The sequence below is a fragment of the Aphelocoma coerulescens genome, chromosome 9 (assembly GCF_041296385.1).
Source record: "Aphelocoma coerulescens isolate FSJ_1873_10779 chromosome 9, UR_Acoe_1.0, whole genome shotgun sequence".
In the NCBI taxonomy this organism is placed as follows: Eukaryota; Metazoa; Chordata; class Aves; order Passeriformes; family Corvidae; genus Aphelocoma; species Aphelocoma coerulescens.
The window spans coordinates 22,224,505-22,249,035 of NC_091023.1; the positions used below are offsets into that span (position 1 = coordinate 22,224,505).

Here is a 24,531-nt window from a genome sequence, read left to right on the forward strand (position 1 = left end):
ACTGGATGAAGATCCTAAATCAGTCCTAAACCAGTTTCCCCTGAACCACCCACAAGAGCAGTTTTGCAGTCAGAACCCCAAGCTCATTCTGGGTGTTTGGCAGCTCAGGGTGAGCAGGGCTCCCCTCGAAGGAAGCACATCAATAATTTGTCATTAACACCCACATGGATTCAAAGGAACAAAGACAGGTCACGTAATCACACGTGAATAAAGGATGTGCTTTATGTTTCCACTCCATCCCACAGGCCAGGTGGCCAGCCCCAACATTCAGCAAGCCCTGTGGTGTTTAACAGCCCAGGTGGGCAGCACCACTGCCCTCCTGCCCACACAGGCAGCCTCAGGTCACAGGCTTCTACTTGATTCAGCTTCTAGCAACTATTAAAAAATTAATCCAAATTAATCCCCAACATCCCCTTGCTTTATTCCTTTATTTGGCTGTTGTTACAAAGGCTACAAAAGTCACATACCACAGCATCTCTTCTATCACATGGGATGGAGAAGGCAAGTCCTGAGGAAGTCAACAACACAGCTCCTGCTGAGAGTCCCTGGAACTGCTCAGATGCTTCCCTAAACAACTCAACGTGTAGACTGTGCACTCAAGGGCTGGATTTCTCCAAAAGACCAGACATATTGTTTTGCTGGTGTTTTTTTAATTTATTTTCTCTTTAAATCTGACTTCTCAAGGAAACCACAGACCCTCTCCATGCCCACTGATCAGCTGAACTTCTCCCAGCCACCATCATTTCCAAGAGCTGCCTAATCCAGGCCTACACCATGATCTACAGGGCTTATAAAGCATTGATGACTTAAACAAGTCATCTCCAGCTATACGCAAAAAGAACACAGGAATGAAGAGAGCACTTGCTGCAACACCTTGCATCCTCAGTTACAAATATTTATTCCAGTTTTATATTATTTAGAGGGTATTTTTATTTTTTAAGTTTTCACTGGTTATCTTACTGATACAACCCCAAGGAACTGGAAAAAGTTTTTGTATTTCAGATTTCTCCACCACTCCAAAACAGCAGAAACATTCAAATGTGCATCTGTTCTTTCTGGCTTAAAACAGTGATTACTCAATTAGTGGCTAATTACACTTCAGAGTGTTAAAAACAGAGGATATTCCACAGAGGTTTTTCTCAAGCAGTGTCTTTCTTCCAACCTTGATAAGACAAATGAAGATTCACTAAGTCATCATCATCTCTGCTGCCTCAGTCCTCTAAAGCACACCATCACCAGATACACCAAAGCTGCGGAGCCAAACACAGCTCTGGACACAAAGTGGGGCTCACAGGATTTCCAGAACAGGCTCCAGAAGCACAACCTGAAGATTTCACACTGCTCAAAAAGTCATACGCAAAAAAGTAATAAAAAAAAAATTCTTCTACATAAGCAAAGTTAGCTGTCCCTGCAGAACAGTCACATGGCAAACGGAAGAGCTTTCGTATATCCTGAAGAATTTAGTGTTACCAAGCCTGACATCTCAAGTTTTTATTAACAGTGTTCACTCCCTGAATTCAGGAGAATTACCCAGTTTGTAATAAAGCAGTCCTTCACACTGCGAATATTCAGCAGCCCATCTTATGTCATAACCCTGAGTACGTGGCAGTAAGGAAAAAGCAAGCATCATCTATTCCACAGGGAGCTACCAGCTGACAGGCACTGCCCAAAAAGACTTTCATGCTGCCTTAACACAGTGCTAAAATTATTCCTTATCCTACTAATCATAGTGCAATGTGGGAGCTTTGGAAAATGCATCATTATTGTCTGAGTGCTGCCCTATGTATAGGGAATACGTTCACCTCTAAACATACCAAATACTGTAACCTTTAAACATACCAAATACTCTATCACAGGTGGAAATAAAAAAAAGACATTAAGTTTTGTGGAGCAAGGAGGTGTGTAATTTCCAAAACCACTGCACACAAAATAAGCCTGTCTTCTATAATAACCTCAGAGCACAAAACCAGAACTGTCACAAATCCAAGTTTTAGTATATTTGCAGGCTGATTACAACAGATCTTCTGCAATAGATCACTATTAACATTAAGTTCCACAACTGCATGGTAAGAGCAGCTTCATCAAAACAAACAAAAAAAAAAAAACACAACAGCAACACAAGCAGGTGCTTTCCTGTGTATGAAACATGTACATAGTTCAGCAATAAAAATATTTTACAATAAAGTAGGATCTGAAGCTTTAGCTTGAAAAAAGTATCAAGATTTTTCAGGCCAAGCTGAAAGGGTGTATACAAATAAACATGAGCTTTGGCAGTCAATACTGCCGCTAAAGCAAATAAAAGGAGACAATCTTATGCTAGAAATTCTAAATCAATTTTATGAAAGACTGTTGATGAGTACCAAACAAGTCCCATTGGCACAAACACGTTAAATTACTGGGAATACAGAACCAAGAGGTTTCAAGTTGCATCCATTTAAATACACTGTCTGAACACCACTTTAAGCATGAACAAAATTATAAATAAATAGGGTCATAATTATATTTGTAATGGAAATCTTTCAAGTACTAAGCCAGAATAAAGCATTCATTTCAAGTAAAAGGAGTAGCCAGCTTTATTCCTCTGTTAATTGCCACATGGACCAATTTCTTACCACACAGCATGTTGGCTATAAATCCCAACAAGCAACTTTAAACTGCTGTTATTATTGCTCATCAAGACCAAATAACCCTGGATGGTGTTCAGGGAAGCTTCTGTAACGTCTATCTCAAACAACTATTAATTCACCATTTCCATGGGGATGGAACTGCAAGCAAGAACCACCCACTCCTCCACTGTTTAAATGGAGGGGGTGTCACAGAAAAGATGAAAAGAGGCTGCAAGATGGGACTGATAAATAACTGAAGAGAGAAATCCTCCTGGACTTCCAAGAAATGCATGACTCATTCTGAGATACTGAACTCCTAGAATACAGAGAGCAGCCACGTCTGCAAGTTCTCACTCCCAAGTGCTTCAGTGCCTTTCCAGAGCTGCATTATCACGGTTCTGAAGAGATGACAGAACAGGTATTCCATAAAGCAAAGCAATGCTCATCCATGTGTTTGTGTATCCTCTTACCTTGGATGCACTGGAGGGTTCCATCCTCAGCCCTTATTGTAAAGGTTTCACCTGGATTAACTTGAACCAAAAAGACCTGCAGAAAGAAAAATAAACGAACATTTGTTTCACTGTGATCTCCAAAAATTAAAATTTCCCCAAAACAGTAACCGTGTTACCCCTTTTCTGGAAGAGGTGTGGAGGCAGGGGGGGAACAGACTGGCATACTACATCTGTGGGTCCCAGGGTCTAGGAGCAGGCAGAGATTTGAAACCCCCCTACTCATCTACACATTAAGAGCTGAAATGAAGATGTAACTGAATTGCATACAGGTGAGAATTATGGCTTTGAGTCCCACAACAGAATCTTGAGGGTGTGTTTAACTTGGCCAAATGCTGGTAGCTAAGGACATAAATCTTCAGACCATTGGCACATGAGAACAGAGAGCACACAAACTCCAGCAGGCAGCACCAACCCATAATGGGATTTCAAGTTCACAGGAATAAAAGTTTGCTGTGCGGAGTTGATCCATTATGTTTTTAAAAATTTATCCTTCAGTCTTGCACATAACAGATCTCAGTTAAGCAAAACCCATAGGCGCACACACAGTTCAGCAGTTGCGCGTCAGTAAGACTATTTATTAACAAATATAATATTTTTATAAATAATAAAAAGATCACTCCAGTCTCCCATTGCTGAATTCTGCAGATGGTGGGAACACACCTGGACCAGGAAGCACCAAAATATGTCCCAGTTCAGGGTATGTTGTATCATAGTTATTAATTTTCAGCTGTCTTAAACAATGGGTTTAAAACTTATGATTTAGAATTCTTTCTTTAATGGACAGTTTCACTCACACTTCTGCTAACCGCGCATTGTCAGAAGTTCAATCAAGGTATAAATTAAATTTTCAATTTGTACCAAGATTAATCTACATTTTTTTGTGAAAGTTCTCTCTAAATTTAGGTCTGGTCTTTATATTCTGGGACATCTGCATGCAGGATTTAATCATTCAATCTAGAAAGAGAGAATTTGAATTCATGGTGTGTTTCTGAATTCCTTAAGCCAAATGCATAAGATAATTATTACCTAGATGACCTTTTGAATTACAGTAATCCTACAGAAACCCATTATTCCACCAACATTTTTAAAGCACAAGCTGGAAATCAGAGAAATGACATATGAAAGCCATTATGTTGTCTGCAACAATCATTTCTCAGGGAGCACTGATCAGGGTGGATCTGATCAAGCATACAGAGCACAATAAATGGTTCAGAAAAGATAAAAGGCACAAAGCCATTCCATCCCTAATCTCTGAACAATCAACATTTAAGTGACAGCATTTAAGTGCTCTTTTGCTATGAATAGGCGTGAATTATCCACCACAGGACATGGGCATCAGGTCAAAAGAAGCGCAGAGCAAAGCAATGTCATCCAGCTCAATAAAAAAAATCCAAAACAACAAGAAACCAGAACACAAAGAAGCCAAGAATCACAGAAATGTTTCATCAGCTCATTTGCATTATATGTCTAAACCAACAGCCCTAAAGCTGGTTATTTACTAACAAATTTGATTAACAAATCAGAAGCCCTTGAATGCTTTTATACCTTTGGAAAACTGGTCCAGCTCCTCAAAACAGAGACCCTAACTAAGCCTGATGCCCCGTGCATGTAAAGCTCCATCCTTGCCCTAGAGCAGGTGAGAGGGATTCCTCTTCCTACACAAGGCACATGCCTACCCCGGGGTTTTCAGAAGATTTACAAATTCCTGTCCCAGGAGTCCATCATCAGCACAAGTGTCCACATTAGCAGGCCTGCAGCTGTCCCTTAAAAATAACTCCTTGGGGTTCTGCATTAAAAAAAGGTGATATCCCCAATCACAGCTGGTGCTTTTGATGGTCAAAATGAAGCAGCATCATCCTTGCCTAATCACATGGGGTTTTAACACAAAAAAATTGTTCCAGTAACAAGTTTGTTTCCTGTAGAGCAGCAGCCACACAGCTTTGTTCCCCCATCACGAGCCTGTGGGCAGAGCCTAGGACTTATCTATAGTAGCTTCTAATAAAATGTTATAGATATGGAAATAACTCCTTATTGACAGATGCCCAAATCAGTCATGAAGAAAACATTTACAGGCTGTTGCTGGGGGAAGGCAGCAATATCAAGAGCAAACAGGAATAGCCAAGGTGTGACTGATGTGGGTCATCACTGGAGCAAGGGCTGGGCACAAAGGGAGGACACGTAACCAAAGTGGCCTCAGACCCAGGAGGAGCAACCAGGCTCCTCAGGAAAGATCCTTCCAGAGGCTGCAACCCAGCCCCAGCCCCTCCTTTCCCAAAACTGGGGTACTGGGGTGTTCCCCACAATCCATCCCACCACCCAATCCCCTCTGCAGTCCCCCCATGCTGCACACAATGCCCCAGAGCTCAGAACTGCACAGCACTGATCAAAGAGATGCAGAGCTGAGGCCAAACCATTAAAGCCAGCACACACCAAGTGTTACATATGGGACACCTTCCAGCCAACACCCCTGACTTGTCCCACTTTCCTGGGACAAAATGTCAAGGCACACTGTGACTTCTTTTGTTTATAGACACTAAGTATATAAAACTAATTCCATGATTTATTTTTCCCCACCTCCTCATAAAACACCAAAATCACATTCTGCAGCCTGAAACACAGCTTCCCTCTTTGCTTTCACACAAGGGATCTTCATGAGAACGCCTCAATTCTAAAGCTTTTAATTAAAAAATCTGAGGAAAGCAATAAAAAAGTGTAAAGATAACGTCTCTATTTTAATGAAAACAAACCCAGACGATCTTTAATTGTGCTATGCCTCTTCCAATATTCATCATCCCGAGTATGCACAGTTATGAGATGGCAACAGAGGAGAGAGAACTTGAAGGGTCACTTGGAGCCCTTGCTGCTGGCTGGCAGCATCTCCAGGGTGCGGTCTCATGTCCGAAGTCACTCCAGCCCACTTTCAGTCCTTGGCCTCCTCCCATCCAAAAAGCTGGAGCGTGTGACAGCTGGGAGCAGTGCATCTGCAGCACAACCCCAAAGGCTTTTTCATTTCCCTAAAAAGTACTCGGATGTTAAATTTAGCAGTTTCATCCACTCGGTGCTGAAGCCCAGCCTTACCTGCTGCATCCTCAGAGAAAGCTTGTTATCTCTATAGTACTCTTTTTGCATTTATTTTGCATTTAAGAATGCCATTCTATTTCATTGAAAGTCGTGTTTGTTGAGTGATGAATGTTACTAAGTTGCATAGCTACTATAAATATTTATAATCCCACAGAGTACATCCAGACTGAGTTTTCATGACAAGCCAAGCACGTGTCACTCGTGCCTCCCTTGTTCCCGCTATCCAACTCTCGTGGCCAGTGGAAACAGGGGAAGAGACTAAAGAAGGGCTCACAAAGCAGGCATAAAGCTGGGGTTCAGGAATAAATAAACAGAATGAGGAAGTTTTGGATTGGGTATTAGGAAAAGTTACTGTGAGGGTGGGGAGGCCCTGGCACAGGTGGCCCAGAGAAGCTGTGGCTGCCCCATCCCTGGGAGTGTTCAAGAACTGGTTGAACAGGACTTGGAGCAGCCTGGTGTGGTGGAAGGTGTCCCTGCCCATGGCAGGGGGTGGAAAGAGATTGATTTGGATTGGAAGGGATGTTAAAGCCTTTCTGTGATATAAAGCTATATATACTGTGGGGAAACACTCTCAAAGGCAGAAATGCCACCTGATAAGGACCAAGGGCAGACACTACAATCTCTTTTGTATGCTACTGGTTTACTTATACAAGAGTTTAAGCCCACAGAAGAAAATTCACACTCCAAGCAGGCCATCATCCTCCAGCTACTCTGTGGCCTCTCACAGCAGTGACCAGGATGATGTTCACCTGCATCCATGTGATGCAACACAGTCCCAGAGCTCACTTAAAGTATTTCCCCTTTTTGAGAACATTTTCTCGCTAAGGTCAAACAGCCGCTTGCAGGGCTTAGGCTTATTAAAACCCCACATTAAACATTTTCCAGTGTAGTGAATTTTCCCTTCCATAAGATCCATCATGCTTCATACAGCTGGGGAGCACAACATCATAGGCACCACCTGGGATCCAGCCACAGGGTCCTCAGAAATGCTTTAAACCATTAAGATTTACTGCATTTACAATTTCTATGGTGCACAGCTTATGGAATGCACTGCTTTTTGGGGGGAAAAAACCCAAAACAATCACTTGTATCCATTCTGTTATCTACTTTAAAAGACTGTGCCCCAGATCCCAGTGAATCTCCAGGTGCATCCTACAGGAAGGACCAGGGAACTCACACACCAGGGAACTGGGTACAACACTCTTCTCAGGAACACATTCCTCGGTCACACAGAGCAGGCAGGCTAAACACTTTCAGCCTCTCTTCAGTAAGAAAAATCAGGGAACATGCTACACCTTAAACAGTAAAGCTGACTTTTTAACATGAATACTTCAATAATAGTGTCTGAACTTTTTTTTTTTTTGACTGGACAGAAAATAGAGGCATTAATAGAGGCATGAAGCAATTCAGTCAGTTTACCATGAGTGGTCTTTACAGCAAAACCCAGCAAACCCCAGTGGCAGATCCTGAAGCTCTTAATTTATCAAACCTTAAAACACACATGCCAAAGCAGTAAAAATAAATTAATAAATTGAGAAACCGAAGTAGTAACTAAATTTTGGTACAAAGTTCACTCACTCAGCTCAGTATAAAACCCAGCTAAGTGCTTTCAGTTGCTTGCAAGGTGCACAGACTTGTTATGCTACGGGAAAGTACCAAATCTCGTTCCTCATTCAGCTGTACTCTTGTTTCCCTCATTTAAAGCCTGTGACCCTAAAAGACAAGAACCAGCACACACAGCACTGTGTGCAATGCCTGAGCTCCAGCCAAATGGTGAAACCACAGGGTTGGTAAACACAGCTTTACAAAGAGCAGGCAAGCAGAAAACCTGCTGTACCTCTGCAGGTGCATTGAGTGAAACAACCTGAAATAAAACTTCCCAAACTAATAAGCCAAACATTCTGTACAAATGTGCTGTAGCACAGCTAGCTGCCCCTCCACTTTATACTCCAAGCTTTTTAGAGCTTGCAGTGGAGTACCTACAGGAAACCATTGAAATTCTTGGACCAAAAGGTTAATTATTGCTCCCTGAATCCCCTAAGGAGTTACAAGTGGATTAGAAGCAGAAACAGCTCTGGAAGCAACATGAAAGCATTAAACACAGTCAGCAGTAGTGGAAATAAAGTGTGGGAAACGAAAAAAAAAAAAAAAACAACCAAAGTCAGTGCTAGAAATGCCATTTTGGGTAGTCTAGAGGAGAGGGATTACTGTCAAGCAGGCAGAGACATTCCTCGCCCTGCCCTGTACAGCTCTGCAGCCCTTCCTCTCAGGAAGATAAAGCAAGTGAACGTTCCCATGCAATTGCCTTACACTGCAGGCCTGTTCACTGGCAGATTTGCCTTTTGCATCACTCTCCAGCTGGCTGCTGGCAAGGCCAAGGTGTTTCACCAGCTCCAGTCTGCTTTATTCTCCATGTATAAGAATGGGTCTTTTGAGGAATGGCTTTTCCCTGGAGCTCAGCATTTCCAGGCACAGATCCTAATGCAGCTCTGTGGTGCTGGCACAGCTGAGGCTTCACAAATCCAGTGACACACAAGGGAGAGCAACAGCCAGTGTGCCCAGAGCAGCCCATCAGAACCTCCATTCTGTCAGCCCCAAAGCACGAGGCACTGACCTGCCTGCTGGCCATGCTGCAGCCAGGAAAACGCCACACACCTCGTCTCCCACCAGCTCTGCCATGATGCTTTCTCACCACCAGCTTCTAATGGAGACTGTAATTATACCCTGTAAAAGCACATGTCGTCCTAAAGCTAGGACCTACTTATGGAGTCATACAAACCATCTTTCTTAAGGAAGTCACTCCTATGTGAATCTATCCTGAAGGCTCTTCCCACCTTACAAGTAACTAAAATAAATCTCTTTCAACAAACACTTAACATTCGTTTCTATGTTACAACAAACCATGTTAAGGGCAATTAACATAGCTCATTTGCAAATTTATTCCAATTTCATTCCATTTTAGAACTGTACTTTTAAAAAGCAAAGACATCACCTAAAGCTTCAGGAATAGGATGAAAATGATAAAGCATAAAGGTAGTTAAGCTTAGCAACAGATGACGGCACATACAGACTAGAGGCCAAAAAAGTCTCATGGAAAACTGGTATTTCAGCTACAAGTACTTCAAGAGATAAGGAGATGAGATCTAAGAGCATCTTCCAGCAAACAGGAGAGACCTGGCCCAGAACTGTTCTACTGAGTCATGGTTGCATAACACAGCAAAAGCAAGAAGCAATGTGCTTCTAGTGCACCTGCAATTCTTTTTAATGCAGAAGATTAGCTGAGAAACTATTTTAAAGGCAATGAAGGCATCTGCCAAGCCAGGCTGATGAATCATTCAAAGATGGGGAAATTGAAAGATTGGGCTCAGAGGGCTCAGAACAATTCACTTATTCTCTCTGTAATACAGAAGGACCCACTGTCAGGACAGTCTGACCTGATAAGTGGTTTCCAGCAAGGAGGAAAGTGTGTACGTAGAGAACAATTATCCTTTCCCGTATGAATAAGATTCTTCCTTCACCTAGGTGTATTAATACTGCACTCAGTAAATACAGCCATTGAAAGCATTCTTTTCCATTTTTTCAAGTCAAAGTACACTTTGCAAAAATGACTTTAAAAAAAAATAACAAATCACAATGACAATTACATCCTAATGAGAATCCAGATAACCACCCAGACTTAGAAGCTCACAAGGAAAGCAGAAATTGTTCTTCCTCTTTAGGTTGGTCTAGCTCAAAACACAGCTTGAAAGGAGGAACAAATGATCCAGGGAACAAGAAGTAACAGAATGACCTTTTATATTGATTCAAGAGGGACAGCTTGCTCTTACCTTCTTTACAGTACTTTGCTGAAATGTCCCACGTGAGCAGAGAATCAAATTGAGCAACACAAAAATATTGCCAGGGTAGATGTTCTCCAAAGAGACACTTTGACTCCAGATGACATATTTGGGAGCCTACCACCCACCAGCTTGAACCTCCAGGCTGTATCCTGACATGAAAGCATCGCTACAGTCTTACAGACATTCTACCAACTTCTGATCAAGCTCATCAGAGACTATCTCCCAGAAAAAGAATAAAAGCAACCATTAATTTTATCTTCATTCAAAAACCCACTCAAAATTCACATCTGCTTCTTACAATGAAGCACAGTGTAGACCACAAGACCTGCTGGGAAAGGTATATTCAGGTAAGCAAAGAATAGCAGACATCACTTCTATTCTCCATTTCTTTCCTACTTCCATTTTTCTATATCCTCAGCATTTCTGAAGTCTTAAAATCTCACCACAAATGCTAGTAAGATGTCTGGACAAGAGTGAGTACAAGTAAACCATAAGACTAACTTTCTGCAAAGCCCTCATATATGCAGCATTTACAGCCACTGTTTCAATTCCACTATTTTTACTTAGATGAACACATATGCAAACAAACACATTCAATTTAATGGTACAATTTAAACACTGTTTTAGTGTCTTTTCAGTGTAAAGACAGATTTCTACATCCCAGGAAATACTCTGCCCACCCTTGTGCTAAGGAAAACCATCCTCCCCATCTTGAAAATCCCTTGTTGGCCCAGAAATAGTTTATTGAAACCAGCCAATTTCTGACCTGCTGTGATCCATCGCCATTCACGATGTGAGGCATCATGGCCACCTCCCCGTTCAGCAACGGCGGCAGCTCCAACGGGATTTGGTCGGTCATCATCATTGTGACGTACATTCATGGAGAATTTTCCTCAACAGACTTCCTGCAAGAGAAACATCAGTTAAAGACCCTGCAAAAACCCTCCTGAAGGTCATTCTGCATTCAGGAACTTAAGCAGGACCCCTGCTTTTGTAACAGGATGCATAAGGGAGCTCAAGGCTGTGAACGGAGGTTTTAACTGTTAGATCGAGAGCATGGAAAGTCAAGTTTCCATGCAAGAATTCCAAAACCAACTAGCCAGATTTCCACTCTTTCCCACGATTATAATACTTAGCCCTCACTGCTGAAATAGGCAGGTTCTGAGACACTTTGAGAGAGCTTTGCTCTTAAATCAGCATCCTGCTTGCTGCCGCAGCTCTTGGAACTATGTCACCTGCACAGTTAAGATGTTACAGCAATCTCACTCAATAGCCACACTTCAAAGCCAAACACCTTTATTTTCTTTCTAGGGCCCTGTAAACAGTGTGAACTACCACTATAACACAAAGAGAAGACACCTGACTCCCACTTAATCATGACCCAAAAGGATTAAGGCTTCTGCTGGAGCAGGAGGGCCAGCACATCCTCAATGTTCTGAGCACCCCATTCTATGAAGGGCAACAGAAAATGATGACATCACTTACAGATTTGTGAAAAGTCACACATCATTTCCAGCACACCCTCCCCCTTCACAGCTAACTGATGTGATCCGTGAGTATCAGTAAAACCATGAGAAGCTGCTTTGTAAAAACAAGTCTTAATTCAGTGTTAAGGGTATCATCATGCTGGTTTATAGGGCAATAACACAGCTCTAGTGAATAAAATGGATGATCTCATCACATAGCTTATCTAGACTTCTGCACAACTCCTAAGCAAAGCAGTGTCCAGGGGTGAGCAGCCTCCTTAGTACCTCTCATGCCAGAGAATCCCGAAGTCTTCCTGAATAATTTCATATACATCCCAAATTCAAGTTAGAAAAAAAATATGATGTGACTTAGGTGGCAGCATAGGTAATCAGCTGGCACAAGATGGTCAGCATACACCAGAGTACAGAAAGCAGAATTTTTGGCAAAGAGCATGGGACACAATTACAGAGCCATAAACCAGGAGTTTAATTCATCTGTTCCAGAGGGGATGGACTGAGCCAGCCTCACCAGGGTTGGAGCATCCCATTCCATGCATGCTGCAAGTCTTACATCCCCTCAGCCCCAAATGCTGCTAGACTTAATTTTTTTTTTTATTTCAACAAACTAAATTATTAGTTTAGTTGATATACACTGTCATCACTTTCATCAACCTCTTTCAGAGCTCATTGCAATCCCATCACCTGCACAGCCTCATGATCAAAAACATCAGCCTGACCAGAAGCTGCTTCTCCAGCTCCTGTGGAGGAGCACTTGTATGATTTAGAAGCGATGGCAGTGCCCACACAGACTGAATCACATCCATCTATTCACTGTCACCAAACAGGCCCCTTCACATCTAAGCAGAACCAGAAGACTGAAAGTACATTTGTTTTTCAGAAGATGTGCAAACCTGGCACTGTGACCTCCAGCCATACAGCTCAAGACCAGCATTTTAATTTAACTCAGTACCAAACTTAGCACAACTCTCACAGCTCTTCCCACTGTTCTCATTTGTGTGAAAACACCACTTCTCTAATCATCACTTCACTGAGATAGAAACAGAGGCGATGTATTTTCATCCACCTTTAAATCAAACCCCTCCTTTTATCCAAGACTCAGTTACAGGACGGAAGTTCTCCAGAAGAAGATACAGTTGTTGTTGTTAGGATGGTACATCCACAGCCAGTTTCAAGTCCTATTTCCTGCCTGCAACAACTGCTTTGTCCCAGAGCTTAAAAGTGTTTCAGTCCTACTGCTGCCACCATCCTGAATAACCTGCCCTGCAGTGCACACACCCCTGAGGTAAGGAATAAGCACCCTGATTACACACCCCTGGAGCTCCCAGGATCAAGCTCTCTGATCCAGCATAGCCCAAAAGCCTCACTGACTTAGTCACCACAACCCAACCATGACACAGGCTACAGAAATACATCCAAGAGACCAGAAACTCTGCCCAGTGCATTTTTCCCCTAAGGTTTTGGAGATTCTTCCTAAAACTTTTGCTTCTCATTACTGCACAGTCTCAGGTTTTGATTTTGAGAAAGATCTGAGTCCAACAACAGTATTCACAGGTATTGGGATTTGGGGCTGGAGAAGGAGTGGGACAGCACGACTTCAGTTTTTGGGGGTTCTGTTTGTTCAACAAAGAAGAAGAGAATATGTGAGGTTTTGTACCATTTCTTAACTGCTTGGGATTAAGAAAAGAGCTGAAAGAGCCCAAAACTGAACACCAGAGAGCACACAAATGAGCAGCTTTCAATGGAAATTGACTGATTTGGTCAATAGCCAGTGCACCTCCAACTACTCTGGCTACACATATAATTATTTATGCATCTATAGTTGTTGTGTGTGCAAATGTATATATTCACATATAAAGTTTATTTCCAAAGAACACAATGTCCATAGAAACCATTTTAAACCCATATAAAACAAAACCCCAATCCCCAAACAAATGACACACTCATCTAGTCTGAATCTGAAAGCTGAGCTTCAACAGAATTTAAGCATCACACTGATGCTATTTTACTGAGGAAAAAATCCCCAGACTGTAGCTTGAAACTACATATTTTCCTGGTAATATTTCCATTCCAGGCACAACAACGAATATGTTGACATTTATTTGCTACGTGTCACTGTTTAAAGTGCTGCAGCTACATTCCTTTTGCTTTATTAATAGTTTGTCACTACAGCCATGTCTACACTTGCCTCACTTGAAAGAAGAAAACAAAAAATTAAGAAAACATAAATAAAAAGGGCTTCCTCCATTTGTCAGGTGTGGTACGACCCCGCCAGAGACGATACCAGCAGCAGTACTGGCTACAAGGCACAGCCACTGGCAGGGTTTTTCTGCAGTATTTCACACAGATGGACTCCAGGCAGAGTTAAGACATCTACAGTGAGACTGGCAGACTTCACTGCAAAGCCAAACCCTTTGGAAACAGGCCTCACGCACTTTTTGAGCTTATTTGTCCATCCATCCTACTTAAAACAGATTTATTAGCCGTGCTTTCACACCCCTCCTAAAGCCTAGTGTTCCTCCTCCCTCATGGGATGCGAAGCTGATTAATAAAAAGAAGGTGAGGTCTGAACACAAGCAGTTTCTTTTTTCCTGCAAATTGGGAACATCGATGGAAGAAAACACCAGACACGACTCAAAGAGCCAGGTCACATTCCAGGATATGAGAATTCTTCCTCAGCTAAAATATGAACTGCCAAATACTAACCCACAGCTTTTTTTTCAGGTACTAACTCAAATTTGGGGTTTTGTCTAGAAAGCTGACTACATTTAAATTTTAAAAAGATATTTCCTGTGCGTCTACATTCCCTAGGTTTGGCTGGGACAGGTCACAACAACGCCAACATGGAGTGAGAGGCTGCATCTCCCTGTCTAGCTTCCTTCAGGAATATGGAAATCACAGCTTTCCACTTTGCTGTAGAGCAAGGATGAAAAAACCATCCAAGTTTGATGTCTCTGTCCCCAAACAAAACTTCCAAATCTTTTGATGTCGGCAAGTTACTGTTGCAAACTTGATTTTCAATTCAGTACTGCAGCCTTCTACTGATCCCTGAGATGACTCTGTTTCCTTAAATTAATTCAATATGTGAATTAGTAATACATAAATTAGTTGCACATGGCACTAGAGAGAAAATTAAAACACACAGAAGAATAAAGCCTAACTATCTAAAACCCAATGTCCATGTATGGTCAAATAACATGACCCAACAGGTTACGTCAGTTTTCCTGAAATTCCAAAAGTAGCATGAACCACATCAAGATACCAAATTCTACTTTTCCTAGAAGGTTTGACCCATGTTATTTATGGGGCTGGAAGCCAAGAACATTTTTCTTCTGTGATTTTCTTCCCACCTTCTGTCTTTTACAAAGGCAAATTTGTCAGCTATGGCAGACAAATGCCGAGAACCTGGCAGAAGCAAGAGGAGTTGTGAATATTGAGTCCTGTGACCGCTCTTTTCAAAGACTTGATTTTTATTTCCCTGCAGCAGACCATTAAAAGCTCCTGAACAAAGTGTTCTGCTTTTTTATCACAATCATCTGGAATTCGAAGTTGTACTACAACACGGACAAAGAGTTTTCAATACTAAGTAGAGCCACATACCCTGCTTTATTTAATTCACAACTAAAATTCAGTGCTAAACACACATTTCACTCCTGCAGTGCATATTTAGGGGTACTCTGCCTGAACAGAAAAGAACACACTGCAAAAAGAGTAAGAAACTGTCCCGCCTTCAGTCCTAGCCTTGACACAGAAAATATTTGAAACGCACACAGTATAAACTTTAAATGGAAGAATTTTCTCTTTCCAGCCTTAAAAAAAAAAACAACCCTTACCATTTCACCATGACAAAGTTCACACATAGCTGGTAACACGCACAGGGTTACAGAGTCTAACAGACTCCTTTCTACCTCTGCTTTAATACTATAGGAGCCCCTCTTCTACCATGCTGTATGGGCTGGGTGAGCTTCTCTTGCACAGAAGCTGATGCACTGGCCAGAGAAATAATCCAACCCAGCAGGAGCTTCCTTAGTACTTTACAACCATGGGCAAAGCCAGTCCAGGTGCTATCAACAGCCAAAGTCTGTTGATAACTGACCTACTGACCAGCAGTCACGAGGTGACCGTTCCTCCCCCCACCAGATGTTTTCCCTGGCAAACCAGGTTCTGCAGTGAAGATGTTCAGAAATTGGCAGTTCTCTGACCCAAAATGGAAAGGATTTGTGATATCTGATCTGCATCCTCCAAACCACATCCTAAGAGCATGGCCAGCCCAAACTCGCCAGAGTCACCTGCACAGCTGATTTGAACACAGGGGGTTTCCCTATCCACCACACTGCACCAACCCTCCAACACTTGTGTCGTTATAACCAGGACAAGAGGAAGAAGGAGCAGCACAAAAGGGCTTTGAGTCAACATGGTTAAAAAAGTATGTATGGAATCACAGGTTCATGTGAGAGAGAGTCCCACCTGACAATACTGATAGGTCAAACACATCTTTAGAAACACAGACCCTGAAAACAGGGAAGACTCAAATATTTCTAGAAGAAAACTCACTTTGGAAAATATATATAGTAAAATACAATGAGAATTTTAAAAAATAATAATTTAGTATTCACAGAAGCCATCACCTGCAGCATATCTTATTCTTCTTCCATAAAGAGAAATAGTCCTGAAATTATTTGTTATTTTTCAGGAGGTTATATGTGCAACTGAAGAACCCTATCAAAGTCTGGCATGTCAAATCATGTTAATGCTGGTTATTATATAGTTGAAGAAATGGGTGGTTTTCCAGAGTAATTTTGAATAATCTTTTGAATAAGAAATAAAAATAACTAGGAAAAAAATTGCTAGTATGTACAAGGAGAATATGCATACACAGTCTTATACACACATTCTCAGACACTAAGAGTTTAAAATCGGTCTACAACCCACTAGGAAGGCTCTGAATGAGGACTGCTCCTTCTGCACCTTCCTGCTGATGCTGGTGTTTATGTGCAAGAGATGAGAGAACTCACACACTGCCCCATTTGCCTACTGTATTTTGTACAGCACACATTGAAATTTAAGATTAATTAAAACATACATAACAATTATATTTCCACTGAAAAGCAGAGTGGTAAATATAGCTTCTTTCCAAAGACTCCTGCCATGGCTTGCCACTCCAATTCAAAGAGGAGTGGTAAAAATTGTTCATGTAGAAAAGCCTCTTGAGACATGAGCAGTACCTGGAGGTATGTGCACAGATGGTTGGTCAAGGCACAAACAGTCTGGAATTTGTCTTGTCTGATGTGCCTTCATTAGTTTAGTTAAATCACATCCGTCTGAAGCGCCACTGAAACCTGAACACATTCTTTCTCTGTTTAATTACAAACACGGTAGATTAATTTGGAAGCATCCAAACAGACAGGCTTCTTCATAACAATTTTGAAGAAATACATGCAATTCTAAAAATCTGTTATGACAAAAGAAAACAGATTAGAGGGAGCACATACACACAAAGCCACTGGCATTTTATGAAGAGGTAGTGAAATGCCTGCTGCTTGCTCTCTGTGCCATTTCACAGACACAAGGCCACAGTAGCTGGATCCTATCTCCAGCAAGCTGAAAAACATAAACATCCTCCCAAAACTTAACCACTGTAATTAATCAGTGGGTTTATTCCCCTCTAGTTTACTTTAAATAACAACACATTTCAATGTGCATGGTACATTCCATCTCTGAGGACAGAATTATCAGCAGCATTTCAATTCTATGCAGGATCAAGGAAAGTTAACATTGTTTTTCCCCCACAATGGTGTTAGATTCCCAAGGCAGCAATCCAGAGGGTAATGACAGGAAGATTTTCAGTAGTTTGCATTTATTTAGACCTAAAATTTGACCTCCAATTTTCCAGGCTTGAAACTCCATTATCTTAAAGAACAACAAATTTGCGCTGTTACCAGCTGCACACCCCTCATAGGAAATGTTTGTCATTCAGGAACAGAAAAAGTATTAAAAATTGGTTCCTAGCTTAACATTAGGGAGAAATGGAATAACCAAGTAACTTCAAACATGGACCAGAAATGAGCATCAGGAATGGGGATATCAGGTCAAACTGCAACATGCAAGAGTGTCTTATTTCACAAGGCAAGTACAACTAATCAGCAGATAATAGCTCTGATGAAATATTGGAATAAAGCAATCTGGCACACAAAGGAGTCTTTTACCAAAGGAAAACTTCAGCCCACTAGGGGGTTTTCCCCTTGGTTTTCCAGGGGGAAATCCTGTGAAAACTTGTGCAGGAAAAGCGAGCTTGCCCTCCTCCCACCACCACCCTCACCTGGGCATGCAGTGCCTGAAGGCCGTCATATTCATGTGCAAACCTAGTGGAACTAGATTTAAGGGAATAAAATACACCAGGGGTGAAACAGACCTTCAAATTTTTTATTAGGCTTATATTAGCTACAGCTGAGCAGAAAGCCATAGGCAGACAACCTAATCCAATGGTTCCACAGCATTCTCACTTCTGCAAATAGTATTAGAGCAGCAAATTCATCTGCTGCTCAAAAATCAATTCCAAAACACGCAAACACACCACGGCTACAGCCTGCACTGCTGGCAGAAGAGCAAGCTGCAGAGACAACTTGTATACAACTCACTCTCACCATTTGGGTTTTTCTGTGCTTTTTCTTCAATCTGAAAATTAAGTTAGTCATTTTTACTATTTATATTCCTTTCCTTCTTTGTTCTCACACCTTTCTTTCCTCACCTTCTTCCATATTAATCACAACGGATAAAGGGACTCACAAGAGATGTAGCTGCAAAAATAGAGAAGTTTTCAAACACACAATTCTCACACTATTTCACAGCAATTCTTCTAAGCAGCTATAGGCTGAGTTTAACTCTTCTTGCACAATAGTGGCCAATTGCTTTTTTTTTCCCCCCCCCCATGATATTTAGTGTGGTTTCTGGCACAACTTGGATTTAAAATAGCAACTACTTCAAACTTGTTTCTTTTTTTCAAGGGAGATTATTTTATGCACTCCCAAACATACAAGCAGCAATTAATACTTCAAACTAATTTGTTCCTGCTTGTCCACCCTCAGAGACATTTGAGTTAAGAGAGTTCTGGGTGCTGTTTAATTGCCAGCTGTACAACACACCCCCCACTGCACTAGCCATCTCTGTGCTTCTCCAGAAAACCACAACTCACTTAAAACAGGATGGGGACAACACAGGAGTAGACTTCGACTACATAATTAGGAAGGGTGTGATACCTGTGAGGGTGGGGAGGTCCTGGCACAGGGTGCCCAGAGAAGCTGTGGCTGCCCCACCCCTGGAAGTGTCAGAGGCAAGGCTGGACAGGGCTTGGAGCAACGTGGGACAGTGGAAGGCGCCCCTGCCCATGGCAGGGGGTGGAATGAGAAAATTTAAGGTTCTTTCCAACCCAAACCACTCTATGGTTCTGTGATGACATCCTCCTCTCCACAGGTCAGCAGGAAAGCACAGAGCTCTTCCAGATGTGGTCCCCCATTGCCAGGGCAAGGAGAGGAGGATGACAGTGGCCCAACAGCCCTCCACCCACAGCACAAATTGGTCCCCAAAGCACAGAGAGCCATTCTATACAACAGAGACAACCCTGCACACTTTCTAGCTAAATGATCACCCTTTTCAGGTTCTATGCACTCTGCATAGCTTCTGACAAAAGCAATTTGCAAGTAAAATTCACTTAAAAGGTCTAACAAGATATTCCGAAAGTTTAAACACAATTGGAGTAACTGCTATTTGCTTGAAGCAATTTGTGTGAGGAGGAACAACTCCCTTCAATCCAGACCTACACCTGCCTACAGATTGGGCCCTGATCCTGCAAACATTTGCACTAGACTGTCTTTATGCACTCTTAATACTTTTATTAAGCACTGAACTCCCCCAGATTAGGGCTGCGAGCCCAAGAACATGCCCAGGGACACAGGCAAAACCTCTATGCAAAGAGAAGTTCTTCCACAAAGGTGAAAGTCAGATAAGGTACAGGTAATGCTTCATCTATTTGCTTTCTTCCTCCATTTAATGGCCAAAGTATTAATCGTGGTTATGGGTTGATAAGCACAGCATTTGTCGATAAATACCCTCCCCTTCAACTCTGCTCTCCCAAATAATCTCTCTGCAATAATACCACAAAGACCTTGGTTATCTCTTCTGGAGTTCCTGTGCAATGGGGAATCTACTGCAATCAATGGGGTGGGGATTTGTTTTTTTTTTTACCCCTAATTAAACTACAAAGTAGAAGAAAAAAAAAAAAAAGGCTATCTATCATCAATCTGCAGCTCCTGAAAAGCCTGCATACCAAATCCCATTTCCAACAAGGTCTCAGCACACCTTTGTGCAACACAAACTTTGCTGCTGTCGCCATTCCCCGCTAACCTGACTCCGGGCTGACGCTGTGCTGACAAAGTGGCTCATTGTGTTTTTGTGGGAAAGCGCTCCGCAGAGATCTCCCATTCAGCCCTGGGATTCAAGAACAGGCATTCACACGGGGCAGCCACTGCAAGGGAGCACCTCTGGATAGCTGCCGGAGAGGGTTCTCATGGAGGAGGAAAGTTGAGCCCAGTATTATCATCGTGCTCACAAGGTCCAAGTGCTTAAACCACATTAGTAACAAGAAAACCAACCCAAAACCCACCACTCAAAGGCCATCACTCCATAACGTTTCGGCATCAGGAGAAAAGGTTAGAGTTTTGTTATATCGTCCCTCCCTTTCACAGAGCATCAAGTACAATTTTCAGAAGTTTTTTTACTTTTCTGAACTGCTTCATGAAAATGAAGACAGTATGCTACCTATGAAGGCTTCTCCTCGCTTGAGATAGACAGGAACTTACATTAAACAAAGACCTGAAACTCACCAGGAAAAAAGAAACCACACACACAAACTCAAGTCATTGTTCCATTTTTGACTGAGTAATTTTGGTATCCAGGACCTTACAGGAAAGAAGCCTCTCCCACTCCAGGTATCTGATTTTTATCTCCAATGATAATAAAGCATCAAGGAATGAAAAATACCAAATCTTTAAATGCAGAGTACTAAGGGGGTTTGTTTTCTTTAGGGTGGGAAGACAAAGGGTCTCTTATCTAGACAGAAAATGCTGTGCTGAATGAGCCACCTGCTGCAGCTATAAAGCTCAAGGTATCTATTAAATGGTTTAAAAGGGATAACCTTTAGGGTTTGCTACCTGTCTATGTGGGGCACAGTCTGTAACACAGACTGAAGGAGAAACAAAGTTCTGGTTACACAGCAAGGACAGTCCAGTGGGGTCACCAGCACTCAGATGGTCTGTATCCAATTTAATTCTGAATCCTCACCCTTCTAAGCTCATTCCCACTCTGTGCCAAATCGTTCAGGCAATGGAAAGATGAAAATTATTCTCAATAAATTGTATTGGTCTTTGATAATAATAAACACAGTGAAGTACATGCTTGTGTTATGAATTGGGAAACCGACAGCACTTAAAACTACACCAGGAGTGTAGCTGGTTGAAAGGCAGGCTCAAGGCATGGTGCCAGCAGAACGGATGCTCTTCCCACCCTGGGTGAAGTTAAAAGGCAGCAGCCCCAGTCCTACCAGTTACAGGAGTTACTCATTACTAAGGTACAAGTCTTTGTTAATTAAAATTTCCTAATATTTCACCTATTGACTTTGATACTACAGCTTTCAGGTACAAGAACTATTATTAAGGGGCTTCAAAGAAAGCTGTGGGAAGTCAAGAGATATATATATATATATATATATATATATATATACACGACAGTAATAAGAACCAGGTTGAGCTAAATAAGGGAAAGTAAATTCCTGCAAACTGAAATATTTTTTTAGAGCAAAGTTTGTATTTAATTAAAAAGGGGACAGTCGTGCTTCTTTATATTTCCCTATTGGTACAAGCACATACAGCTCCAATGAAGCTAATTAAAGCCTTGAAGCTGAAGTGAACTTTCCGCATCCTTTAAATGACAAAATTCCAGTCAAGCAAAAAAACTTAAACAGACAAGCAGTAGAAAGCAAACCAACTTTCAAGCTTCATGTCACATGTACCTGAAGTTTCATTTTCCCTTGTTACACTTGGAGAAATTTATTTCCATAACCACTTACTAACTTTAGAGGTGCAGGAGTCTAGAGTCTATTCAAATACAGGTAAAAAATCCACAGAAATAATCAGAATCGTTCAGGTTGGAAAAGACCATTAAGACCACTGAGTTCCACTGTTAACCCAGCAGTGCCATTTCTACCACTAAGCCATGTCCTTAAGTGCCACCTCTACACATCTTTTCAGTACCTGCAGGGCTGGTGACTCCACCACCTCCCTGGGCAGCCTGCTCCAAGCTGTTCTCTGGAGAGGCTGGTCTTACTGAGCATCAGTGGGGTTTTGATCATGAGGGAAAAAAAGTGTGTGACTTACTAAGACAGGTGCACTTTTACTTCTGCTCTGTGAGATACCAGAGTTCTTCCTTCCCTCTCCCTGGCTCCATAACAGCATTCCCAGTCCCATGGATACACCACACTATTCCAACTTCGTGTCCCAGGTTGGTGTAAACAACCTGTTTGCCACTTATCAACATGGTAGATTCATTGTACAAGCTCAGAGCAGACAAGCACCAATAAAATCATCATTAACAAAGCAGAGCTTATCTTTGAAGCTTTTTATACAAAATCACTTTGACTGTGATAATCTTTAGCAATAACCATTCACAGGATTTCAGCTTTCTGGGAAGAAATTTTTTAAAACCCTACCATGTCCTCTGATAATTTTTTCTTTTATAATTCTAGCTAGAGTTCAAAAACTAAAGTATTTCAGAAAAGCAGAGAAAAAATTAGCTTTGCATCTTAAAATATGTAAACCGGAATTTCAAGAAACAGACTTGGTCAGCATATGGGAGTGGGGGAAATTACCTTAACAGCAAGCAGTTTTGGAGGGTTGTGGAAAAGGTACAAATATACAGGTCATCCACAGAATTTCAATAAACAGGCAAGAACAAAATATACAAGTCCTTCAAATATAAGAAAACCCATCTCATAAGTCAACTGGAAGAAAGCCAAGTGGTAAAAAGATTGAAACTACAAGAAAGGCTAATTCTCTGGAGTTTTTTTTCTACAGCATCTTTCATAAAGCATTTTACCACCACATGCCCTGACAGCCTTCAGGTTTTCCTGGCCATGCATCTCACTTTGCCTACTGCAAGAGAAATTCCTAGAAATCCTGATGGAGCAAAGAATGTTACACTAAGTCTAGGTCAAATATACAAATACAGTATATATGTAATATAAATAAATTTGAAAAATTCAGTGTGGCTTGACAGCAGCTTTCCTTTGACAATGAAGGCAGAAACATCAGAATATCAGCAAATGCAGGAGTTTGCCTGCAGGGTTCTGGCTGCATTAGCACAGGACTTGAGCAAGAAAAAAGCTTTCCCAGTCAAATTTAGTTGTTCTCAATTTCACCTGGCACATGACCCGACAAGATTTGACTCCCAGGGGAGCTCTACCGAGGCACACTCAGTTTGTGTGAGTAAGCTGGAACACCCAGGCACTATCACTGAAACTATGGCACAATCTCCATTCTTTAATATTTACATTCTGACCCAGTTAAGCCACATCTTGGCAGCACAGAGCCCACACAGATACCCACCTTAACAGTACAGTACACAGTTAATCAGTGACAAACACCTATCCATTAACACCAGTTGTTCTCCCAGCTAAAGGCTTCACAAGTCCCAGAGATTCAAGCAGACTGCAATTGTTCCCCAGCTTGTAAGGGGAGGACACTTTGTCATCATCTGACATGTTAATACCTGGTGTAAAAAATAAGTAAAACTGATATTATTTTCTACCTACACTATGGCATATTCCTCTTGGGGCAGGGGAGGAAGATGACATGTCCATGCAACAATTTTTATGAAGACTCCCAGTAGTAACAGACCCATGCAGGAAAAAAAAGCACTCCCACTCTTTCATATGAACATATTCCTCCTCCCATTTCTCTCTCTAGTCCCTAATCACAACTCCAGGTTGGTACAGAAAAACAGCCTGGGTGTTCAGGAGGTTTAACCTGCTGATGAGAACGTGAGCAGAAGTGCATGCACCTCAACACCAAACAGCTGTCCGGCAGCTCATCCTCCTCCCAGTGCTCACTAAGGAAATTCCTTCATCCTTAATGAATTTGGACTATTTTTTTCCCCATCACCCCAGATGAAACTTCAACCATAAGATTTTTCTCTAATACTGCTCTGTGTTCCCAGGTATTGCTGCATCAAGCCCTGCTATGAATAATCTAAATCACAGATTGCCCCTCACCATCCCACAGGTGCCGGAGATCACAACACATCTTAAGTTAGTGCTACAGCTCTACAGAAAGTCATCATCATTGTCCACTGCAGCTTTAAATACTTAGAAGTTATAACCATGATATTCAGCACAACTACAAGCTGCTTTACCCTCAGTGTCCTCTCTGTTCAAGGAAGTGCAGAACAAGATTTATTATTATTTCCATCAGAAGCTCAAGCTGCTACAACTTGTCTTTAAATCTGAAGCTGAAGAGATGCTCTGATTTTCCCCTTTCTCATGCATATACATTAGTGGTACAGAAATCTCAAAAGAGTGCTTGGTCTGAACTAACAGATGAGATATTCATTTTCACCGAAATTGAGCAGATTACAACATGTTTATTATTAAGAACACGTCAAGGTACATTAGTCTTTAAGGGTTTTTTTTAACACTTCTTGAATTGAGAAAATTAAGGAAAGTCACTTTGTTACTAGTAATTTACTTCTTATGACAAACAGTAGTGGATTGAGCCTCCTACCTGTAGAGACAGTACTTGGGCTAGTAATAAACAAAGAAAAAGCAATTGTACAATCCCTGACTGCATTCTGCTTACAGCATTGCTACTGAAGCATCACTGGGTTTTAAAAGGATTAAGAATTCCTGAAGATTAATAGAAAGCTGATAAGAAACATGCAGAAATGTGGAGGTATCTAACATCAC

General features: G+C 41.6%; 1 protein-coding gene across 2 annotated transcripts in view; it reads right to left on the bottom strand.

Moving 5' to 3' along the window:
* The window catches only part of FNDC3B (fibronectin type III domain containing 3B), a 185,050-nt gene that overhangs the window by 136,207 nt on the left and 24,312 nt on the right, over nucleotides 1–24,531 (bottom strand). For both annotated transcript variants that reach the window (XM_069023859.1, XM_069023857.1), the window contains exons 2-3: nucleotides 10,805–10,943; nucleotides 3,077–3,152 (exon numbers count right to left, since the gene is read on the bottom strand). In XM_069023859.1, coding sequence (XP_068879960.1) covers nucleotides 3,077–3,152; nucleotides 10,805–10,915 — 187 coding nt within the window. In that variant the 5' untranslated portion in view covers nucleotides 10,916–10,943. The remainder of the gene's footprint in view (nucleotides 1–3,076; nucleotides 3,153–10,804; nucleotides 10,944–24,531) is intronic.